The sequence below is a fragment of the Chelonia mydas genome, chromosome 15 (genome assembly GCF_015237465.2).
Source record: "Chelonia mydas isolate rCheMyd1 chromosome 15, rCheMyd1.pri.v2, whole genome shotgun sequence".
NCBI lineage: Eukaryota > Metazoa > Chordata > Testudines > Cheloniidae > Chelonia > Chelonia mydas.
Window position 1 is genome coordinate 20,213,242 of NC_057856.1, and position 10,641 is coordinate 20,223,882.

General features: G+C 40.1%; 1 protein-coding gene across 14 annotated transcripts in view; it reads right to left on the reverse strand.

The window, feature by feature from the left end:
* LOC102931209 (splicing factor SWAP) overlaps positions 1-10,633 on the reverse strand; it is a 96,330-nt gene extending 85,697 nt beyond the window's left edge. For 7 of the 14 annotated variants that reach the window (XR_005222360.2, XM_037878619.2, XM_037878617.2 and 4 more), the window contains exons 1-3: positions 10,210-10,594; positions 7,500-7,669; positions 6,769-6,906 (exon numbers count right to left, since the gene is read on the reverse strand). Coding sequence is in view for 13 of the 14 variants with exons in the window: in XM_037878619.2 (XP_037734547.1) it covers positions 6,769-6,906; positions 7,500-7,669; positions 10,210-10,454 (553 nt within the window). In the remaining variant the exon portion in view is untranslated. Of the gene's footprint in view, positions 1-6,768; positions 6,907-7,499 lie in introns of all 14 variants that reach the window. The other 7 variants (XM_037878620.2, XM_037878618.2, XM_043529866.1 and 4 more) reach the window with 5 other exon arrangements.
* Between the last annotated feature and the right edge of the window lie 8 nt (positions 10,634-10,641).

Sequence of the window (10,641 nt, forward strand, 5' to 3'; positions counted from 1 at the left end):
GTCAGATCAACAGCTTTAACCAGGCACAGCTTTTCTACCAAGCAAGACAGAGATTTCTGTTTGTTCCTTACACTAAAACGTCCTCATCAATTGTTGTCATGATGAACTGGAAAAAAAGTTCAGTTCTGAACAAGCTCAATTATACACTAAATGAAATTAGAGTAATTTGTCTACACTCAACTACAAAGACAAAAGTGTACACCATGAGGAAAAAGTGGATTTTAAGTCTTTATCTATATTAAACATCAATTTACTGGTATTATGGAGAGAAAAGGAGAACGAAGCATGCTAGAAATAATATTTAGGAAAGCTGGAGTGGAGCTTAAGTGTTTTTTAAAATAGTGAAGTAAAACATTTTCCAATGACACAGAGTCAACATGATCAATGCTAAACTACAGTTCCTCGGTTAAAGCTGGGCTCCCTTGAGATACTTGAAAACTATCTATAGTAATTGAAAGTAAAATAAAATTCAAAGTGGCGTGATATTAAAATACTAGGAGTTATTCAGAATGTGCACTGAGGTTGTATTTGGATGTGCTGCTTTAAAAGTAAAGGATTGGGATTCAGAGAAGGGCTACAAGAATGATTCAGTGATCATATGAAGTAACAATGAAAAGATAGGTAAATAAATCCCATAGAAAAAAGATAAAAGGAGGCAGGATAGAAGCGTACAAAATAATGAACTGAACAGAGAAAGCAGATGAGGAGCTTCTGCGTTAACTTTGTCTCATAATACAAAACAAGGGGACATTCAATAAAATTAAAAGGTAGCAAATTCAAAACTGCTAAAAGGAAACACTTTCTCCAAACAACGTGACTGTGGAACTGATTGTCACCACAAGAACTTAGTAAGATTAAAAGAAGCACTGGATATTTTATGACTCTACACATTCTTGTTATCCATAACAGTTTAATATACTTTCCCGTATTATCTTAAATCACTATGGGGCTTCAGCAAATCTCTATTATACATCAGGATCAAATCTAATGTAGTGTGATTATGTCCCACCTGCTGACTGCAGGGTTCTTGCACCTCCCCCTAGAGCAGGGAACGGCAACCTTTGGCACGCAGCCCGCCAGGCCAGTGGGAGCCGTGATCGGCCGAACCTGCGGACATGGCAGGTAAACAAACTGGCCCGGCCCGCCAGGGGGCTTACCCTGGTGGGCCGCATGTCAAAGGTTGCCAATCCTTGCTCTAGAGCAAGGATTCCCTAACTGCAGTACATGTACTATGGTAATGAACTTCAAGTTCCATCCATTCACTTTAAGGTGATATGTGAACCAATAAAGTTTGAGAGCTGCTGCTTTAAAGCATATGACACTGGCCATTGTCAGAGACGGAATACTGGACTAGATGGACCTCATTTCTGAATCAGCATGGCAATTCCTATGGATATTGCACCCCTTTAGTAAAAAACAAAGTTTTCAATCTAGCCCAACAACAGCAATGCTACAGCTATGACTGAAATAGCATGTCCATTCAAAACCTCTATTTTGAGGCACTTGCAATCCTAGAATTCATTAGTATTCTTCATGCTACACAGAGGCAACTGAAGCAGAACTGTCAATCAGGGCAGTGTCAGCAGAAACACCCCTTCATCTTCCCAACAGATGGCTAATTCCAAAACTCCAATGATTACTTAACAAAAGAACATTCCAGACTAAAGACTAATTCCAACACTGGTTAAAATTGAATTTGCAGGAATGTGAATTTTAATGCAGGTCTATTTAACCTCAAAAAAATATCTCAGAATGTGTGAGAGTAGCAAATAGTCCTTATGTGAGGAAAAGAACTTTTACTTTCTTGGGCTTAAGCCCATTTGCCATCAACTAAATGAAAATATTGTAGCTAGCAATGCAGCTAGCTACAGAGAGGCACAGAAGGAAACTGGCTAGTGAACTGATAAAAAAACCTTCAGAATTTAATATTATAAGCGGAGCTGGCAGCAAGACCTATTGAGATTGTCTGACATTTCCCATTATAAGACCTTGTTTTCAGTTATTCATAACTTTGCAAAACTAACCATTTGGGCTGAAATTTTTGATACAGGCTCAGGCTGTTTGTTTTTTTTAATTCAGGCAAAATGGTTCAGCCATTTCTGGGAATAAGGCTAGGGAAAAACACATTGTTTTACCCATGTTAAAAACATCTGGCAACCTTTTCTTTTGAATGTTCTGGTGCCCTCACACTTTTGAGAAGGGACTTGAAATTAGATTCCAGGCCTGCTGATGACCTATGTAGATACATCCCCAGAGCAGGTCCACCCTATGCAGGGGTACTGTGGAAAAGACAGCATGTGAACATGTAATTAAAGACCAATATAATGCACCTGCAGAAAGCGGCCAAATTAATTTGCACCAGTAGCGGTTTTATGACAAGTTGGCTGGCTTGTCATGGGGTGCAGGCTACAAGTCAAGTTAGTAAAACTCGACAGCTGCTAACATAATCACTCTGTGCAGCCACTGTTATTTTGTAATGTTGTATTTTGTCACTTGAGCTGAGTGAACTCTGCAGTGGAGACATAGCCAGAGATAGATCTCATAATGCTGCTCAGAAGTGAACCGATAATCATGTGGCTTCTTTACAGATTTAATCAAATTGCTGAGGCCTTTTCAGACCCTAAAATGACCCCTAAACTTGAAGAATATGTCCTAATTCCTAAGGAGAGTCTAACCTTTTGCCTTTTTTTCCCAAGAGGCATTCAGATCTACTTAACAGAATAGGAAGTGTTCCTCCCTGCATCTACAGAGAAAGAGAGAAAGAAAAGACAACAGCTGAAGATTTCAGATACACTGAACATCAGGAAGGAAGTCGCAGGCTAAGCCAGGAATTTTCATTTTTCTGAACACTGGCAAAAAGGATGAGTATTTTCTAAGAGGAAATGAATTCCTTATCCACCTTCTGTGAAACTCTGGTCTGCACACACCTTCAAAATTGTCTCTGTGCAGCACTTACATTCAATACAGCTACAATAGCTCAGCTAGTCTCTGTGCCGAGTTACATTGATCAGAAAGGCAACAACATGGAAAATGAATGGAAATGATGGGCGCAAACTGATGTGATATCAGAGTACTGAAAAGCAAGTTACGCTCCAAAGAAGCATATCTTATTTCTACCTCAAAAGGTTCTACTTGATTCACAAGGGGACACTTGGTTAACTTTGGTGGTCCTGCTGAGTAAAAGAAACCTGCAAGAGATAGCCTGCCGTGACTGACAGAACTTACATTGAGTACAACTGTGAATCTGTAAGAACTTCAAAATGACTGGTAATGTGACTTTGGTGGCATCTAGATTTCTGCCTTTCTATATATAAATATTCAAAAATATTTTTTTTTAAAAATCCAAATCCTTCTTGATGCTTCCATTACAGATTTTCCTGGTCGTCAAGATAACATCTTTTTCAGTGATTAAAATGACCTTATACTTTGTCCGACTCTCTCAAAAACTGCGCTGCCTACTTGAGAAAGACGGAGTTCTAATAAAGTATTGGATCTTGCACTGAACAATCTTTGCCACTAAGAGTTTGAATATCTAGAAAGGTCTTGAGTTTTCTTGGCCAGTGAGGTACCAGTGGTATCATCAGTTGCTTCATCATGGTTTCTCTCCAGAATGAGTAGACACACAAAGCTGGAATTTCTGTTTGGCTAATTTTGGTTTCCATGTATTTTCCTTCCAATGAACTTCTTCGTTTCTGAACTCTCTTCTGACATAATTCTACCAAGGGTTTTTCCCACAGAACCACTGGCTGGCTAAATACCATTGAGGTTCCATTTCCCTTGCAGCATGGTGGACCAGCTCAGTCAGCACGTTATATTTCCCTCAGATGTGTATAGGCACTGGGGGACAACAGATGTTTTTCTTCCCATTTAACTGTCAGCCTCGCCCTTCTACTGTACTGGGCATGTTTTATTAAAGTTACTGGAATGAGAAAGCAGGATTATATCATCATGCGTAAGAAACGTTCCCTGGCAAATGGAAAGGGTCCTAATAGTTGTGAACAAAAACTTTCAAACATGAATAAGGTGTTAATTGCAGTGCTGAAACATTCTAAATCTATACAAATCTCTGATTTAAGGCCTAAATCCTAGCCTCAGTGCACAAACAGCCAAGCTGTGCATCTTTCTGGCTCTGTTCCACCCAACTTGTGGCTGTCTTGTTGTTGACTGGGTTGAGAAACCTTACAAAATAGGACTCTTCTGTGCCAGTATTTTTCTCCTCCACTGTTGTCTATCTTGGTGACATGTTAAGATTCTGCATTTTCTGAATATCTGCTTCTCCATATGCTTTGTAATGGTTCTCACTGAAAAGTTACTTAGCCTCAAAACTGCTAATGGTGTCAGCTAAGTTTAAGGTATCTGCATTCCACGTGTGCATCCTGTGACTGATGTCATAAGCCTTTGCAGAAAATTTTACTTAGTCTACATCTACTTGCTAGGGTAATCTTATGTGAGTGACCCTTTGTGTCTGAACTGCTCTATCACATCAGGACATGAAGTCTATTTCAAGTGTATGGCAACTTAACATCACTGCATCATCTGCAGATGATGTTTCAAAGTACTGACACTTTCTTCAGCCTGTTCTTTCAAAAAGAAATCCAAGTTTGAAAGGATTACAATACCTTCAGACAGAGAAGCAATAGCTGTACCCAGTTTAGGTAGCTGGAAAGTTTGCCTTTGGGGACTATAAACGCTTCCTGGGTCTGCCTGCTGATTCACTACTGATGGGTTCACTACCCCCGCTGCAGCCCTAATAAGCTTTCCGATACAGAAATGACAGCAAATCAAATATTCTTCTCTCAAATTGGTTGGGTAATATATGCTTTGCCTTTTATTTCGAGTTTCTTTTTGGGATCACAAATAGATCAAAGCAGCAAGTGTTTGTTTAGCATAATCTTATTTTTCAGGTTGCAACATGATCAGTTGCACGGATACATCTTTTACCTAGAATCCCACTCATTATTTGAGCATGTGTAACAGATCTCCATAGATTCTCAGATAATGAGCTTAAGTAGTTGCTGTTCACCTCACTAGGCTGTGCACAGTTCCCCCATGTGAGGCAGAGGATGCAGATGAACCTCAAACTTGCTCTTGATCACCTTGGATTTTTCAAGAGACTTAGGCATACATGTTTTCATCAAGTCACGGTATCACTACAAAGTGCTCACACTGAGAAAAAGTAAAGGTGCCCTTGGAAAAGAGCCTTACTTGAAGCTACTTTTTACATATACACAAATTTTGATGCTATTTCCTTAGATAGCTGATAGCCCACTTGTCTCATAGTGATTAAAAACTAGTGCTAAATAGGCAGAAGAGTGAGAGAAAGCTCTTGCAGCCTCTGCCTTGAAAAACAGAAGAAAAATTTATATTAGAAAATAAGGGGCGGGCAGACCCTTCAGTGACACTGCCCTGGATTGAGAGTTCAGCCCCAGTCAAGTGTAAGAACATACACAACCTTCTACAGGGATCTGCAAAAAGGATTTAATAGGGGAAACTTTAAAAAACATTACAGACCAAAGTATAAACAGACAAATGACAGGAAATTTACAGATCAAGAGCTCTTTCTTCAGCCCTGATTAATTCTATCATCCCTTTCTATTGCCTGGGTCTCAGAACACCAGACTCTCTCACACGCTGCAATAAGAAATCATTTTTCAAATTGCTAAGTAATGTAGTTACATTCATAGATGCCCCAACAGATGATGGTAAAAATCAGAAGTGTTGAGACACTCAATACAGCAATATTTTTAAAGCACACAGTGGATTTTGTTATAAGTGCAAAGTATTTTCATTGAAAATGAAATAAAAGACTATAACTCTGAATTTTATGGTGTATGCCTGTTACAGGCTCCTGTAATGGCACTTTAAAGAAAAACAACTTAAAAAAAATTTAGGCTGACAAATTTTAAAACACATTTATTAATAGACTACAAATTATACATCTTAATTTTTCAAAATTCTTCAAATACAATTGTAGGAGGGTTTTTCAGCTGCCCTATTTATGTTTCTAGGGGTCTTTTCAGTTAGTCAGTTTCCTCCTACTGATTATAAACAAACTGCATAAAAAACTAAAATAAGATTTTTTTCTAATTTCTTGAATTCTAGTTCTTAGCTGTAACAATCATGTACAAACTTTTCAGAAAAATATGATTTTCAAACTGAATGTAGCCCTTCAACATCATTTTATGTTTAGTTTACATAACCATTTTGCATTTAATTCAGTTGACGTGTTTTTAAAACAGTGAAACATTCTTCCAGCTTTCATATGAAACCCTTGCCAATTAAGGGGGTCATTGAGGGCTCAATGACATTCCAACATGACACAACTATCTTCCCTAAACTACCATCATAACATGAGAAAATGAATGCCAAACGATGACAACTATAGCCCACATTATTACAGTAATTGGGAGACCCATTGTGCATTACTGAATTTTGTGAATAAGAACACAATTAAAAAAACAAAGATAATGTATCAAATTTATTGTTTCCTTATCTTGACAATTATGGTTTTAATTATAATATTTTGCAGTAAAGTGGGAAAAGTAATATTTTGAAAAAAATAATCTTTTTAAGATGAGAACTCACTGAAGCATCTCCTATAAGAGCTTTGCTGAGACGTTACCAACTTTTAAAAAAAGCCCTCAAATTATGACATGTACATTGTAGTGAAGTATGGATTCACAACTTGCAACTGTAAAAGTAGTAAGGGTAAGTGAAGGTGCTTTTACCTTTCCCTACCAATCCCCAATGTTTATTCTGATTCCTCACCTCTTTCTCTGGAGGCCTGCTGCTCTTCCTCCTCCGTGGGTTCTGAAGGATCATAATAATCACTGCCATAACTGAATCCCACGGCGTTATAGGTACCATCTTCTGCTAAAGCTTCACTCAGTCTCTTATATTCTTCCTCTTGAAGAAAAATGAAAATTCTAATTACTACTATGGAATATAATTAAGCTACACTATTTCTAAAAAAAAAAAAAAAAAAAAAAAACCCCAACCCCCCCCAGAACTGTACCATTGTTTTCAACCTAACTTTTAGATAAAAATTGTGTTCTTCACACTTTAGGCATAGTAACTTTTGCCAGCAAGTTTGTGAAAACCAAAGATAGCAGAATGCATGTGCCTTTTGTTGACCATTTCCTCCTGCTGAGATAAAGATTTTAGTGGTTATACAGTCTAATATAATTAAGGAAAATGCAAGAACGTTCAGTTATACAATACTGTTAAAGAAGAACAGTTAAAAGGATGGTGGGGGGTGTTTTGTTTTTTCAAATCCCAGTCTGCCCTCAAAATCTGGGCAATTTCTGTGTGGATCTATATATAAACTATCCTGAGGTCCTCTCAGACAGGCAAAGACTCCTGTTTTTCGAATCCACTGGGTACTGTCAAGATAATATCAGAAAGAATGAGTATAAAATGAGTGGGAGTAAATTTAATGTTTTAATTATTTAAATTTAATTAAATGTGTTCTAACTCAGGAAAGTTTCCTTGAGCAATACCTTGCCTCGCCTCCTCCTCAAGCAAGTCCGTATGCAAGGCTAAATACCTCTCTTCATCACAGAGAGCATCTATTCTAGCCTCCTCTTCAGACAATTGATAATCTCTGTTCCATGTGGAATATTCAGCATCATATTCGGAGAGGTCATGGAGGTGACCACGTCCATCATACCTGCAAGATGAAAAAGCTGGTCAATGCAGAAAACTTAGGGTTTGGGTTTGTGTGACTACTTAAAAATACTTACCCATTAAAATGAAAAAAACACTAATATGTTAAAACATGCCTCACTTTAGAAGTTACATTTAATTTTGCTACTCACTTCACACCAACTATCAAAATGAAATATTTTAATAGTCTAAATTCCTCTCTAACAGAATAATAAAGAGTACAATTAAAGGCAAAAGTATCCTTTAATAGTTTAAATGGGATCCATTTCCTTAATAGTTCTTACCGTATATGGTTCAACCAACCATTCAATGTCACTTGCAAAATACTTTTTCTGGAAAGTCAAATAGCTTACATTCACACAAACCCGAATACATAAATACCTATCCGTAAGAACCAAACGGTCGAAATTTTCTCGCTTCTTTCTGCTAGTCCCGAACTCTCAGGAGAGATCTTCACCAAAGAAACTTGCGTCCATTGGAGGTAAAATCATGGCTAGGCTCGACCCCTAGCCATTTGGCTGAGGAAATAAGTTCTGGGTTATGTGATAGAGAGACAAACATACATAGGAACAGTAACATATACATGCAATTTAAGGAGGTTCACCATAAAAATGGCACCAATAACCAACGATGTGATTTCATCTCCTAAGCAGAAATGGTTTTGTGTGCAAAAAAGTGCCGCATTAAGATAACGTTTGACATATTTCTCCTTTATGTGTCAATATTAGAAACCAATAGATAATAAAGAGATAGTAAACTTCACTCCGCTGGTTAGTCCTCACACACACAATTCTTGACTGAGCCATCTTGCTAAATCAAAAACAAAGAAAGTACATATAACTAATAGAAAATGTTATTGAGATATGTTGGTCTTGTTAATCAAAAGTGTTTATCCACAGGCAAATTTCTGCCCCAGTCTTCCCACAGTAATAGGCTTTCTTCAACTGGGGGAAAAGATTTCATGCTGTTGGGGATAAAAATCTGAATTTCCAAAGGAGCTGATAAGGTTAGTGCATAATGTTTCATCTGATTCTAACTTTTGTTCATAAATGCAAACCTCCTTAACTTACAAATGTAGATTGTTATTGGTTTTAAATGTTATGTATACATACATGCACATACTTAGAGTTTGCTCCCAACAATTGCTGCAGCTGTTCTATCTCAGGCCATTACTGTATGAAACCACAACGACCTTAATTTACACCACAGAACTGGCTAATGAAATTTCTCATCACAAAAATAAACTACCATTAGATGACAGGCCCCATCACTAAGTTTAAACTTCCATATCAACAATAACGTACAACTATACACTAATTAATTTCTGATCTGTTTTCCAATTTAGGTGTTTGATTTCAATTAGTGAAATCATAAATGGGAAAGACCTGTTAACTACTCCAAACAAGGCATCTGTGAATCTTTTCTGCCCAGTCCAGTCTCACATAATGGGGTTCCCACCACCTCCCTTCAATGAATATTTATTCCAATAAAGTAGATATGGTTGCGAACCTAGGACCTGGAAACCACATGTAACCACTGAAAGAGGCCTAATGAAGTGGGAATTGAGGGAGCAAATGCCTACAGTATGTGATGTGATCCTTTTCAAACCAAAGCCCTTCAGGTTTTCCCATTTGAGTCTTCCGGTCCAACCACAACTGCTTAAAGCACTGCGCTTTTCAAGCCCCCACAAAATACTCCCGACCTGATTCTCCATTCCTCCCCCCCCGCACAAGAGCCACTGAAAAGCAGGTTTTGAACTAATATATTCCTCCATCTGATCCTGAGTTGCTGAATCTACTGCAGAGACCAGAGGAAAAAAAATCAAATAGCCAGATCCTGTTAATCCCTCAGACTGTGAGCTGCTACCAACCACAAAAACAACCAAAAAAGCAACTCCTAATTGAGGTTAGAAGTCTGAAACTCCTGGGAAGGAAAGCTAAGTGGCCTAACTGCCACAACTCATGGCATAACAAGGGAGCAATCAGGCCAGGAACTACTTTTTAGGGGATCCCATCGGCACTTTATGGTCTAAATTAAATGGAGGAATTCAACTCAGCCTAATTTCCCTCTCTGTGCAAATAACCTCCCCCCCCCGTCTTGCTTATGGACCCCACGATTTAAGTTTCTAATTTAGCATTCCCTTATAGCAAGAGCCCCCCTTCTTTTGAGGTGAGAAGCTGCTTGGGGTTTGATTTGAAAAGGAGCAGATTATCCCCACCCCTCCCCACATACACCCACCCTGACAGGGGGAGGGGACCCCAATAAATACCATCTGCCAGAGGAAGGGGAGAGACTCCTAATCCTGCCAGAGAGGGAAACCCCAATACTCCCTGCCAGAGGAAAGGGTTCCCCAACATCGCCACGGGGACACCCAAACCCACTGCCAGGGAGAAGGGCCTCCCTTAACGCTGCCAGAGACGAAGCACTCCCCCACTCCTCCTGCCAGAGGGAGGCCCCCACACACCCCGCAGCACTGGGGGAGGAGCAGAAAGAGGCTATCACAGGAGATCTCGCAGCAAAGGCTGGGGGTTGGGTTGCACCGACCTATCGATCATGATCTTGGGGTCTCCCATCCAGGGGATGAGGTGCCGGCCCTGCTCCTGGTACTGGGCCTTCTCGTCGTCCCGGAACAGCTTGCAGGCATAGCCGAACACCAGCAGCTCCACGCGGCTGCCCCCACCGCCTCCTCCGGGGGGTCCCGGGGCCGCGCCCCCGCCGGACAACAACATCAGCGGCGGCGGCCCTGCCTCCTCCACAGTCCGGCGCGGCCCGCCAGCGCCTCCGAACATCACGGGAGGGTGCGAGGGGAAGGCCGGGAGCGCGCTAACAGCGAACGAAGCGAGTCAGCCCGGCCACTAAACCCCCCACCCCCACAACGCCGCGGTCGCCATCGCCCGAGACAAAATGGTGGCCGTTCCGCTTCCGGTCACAGGCGGGGTAAACAAATGTCTGGCTTCCGGTAAGCAGCAGATTCGT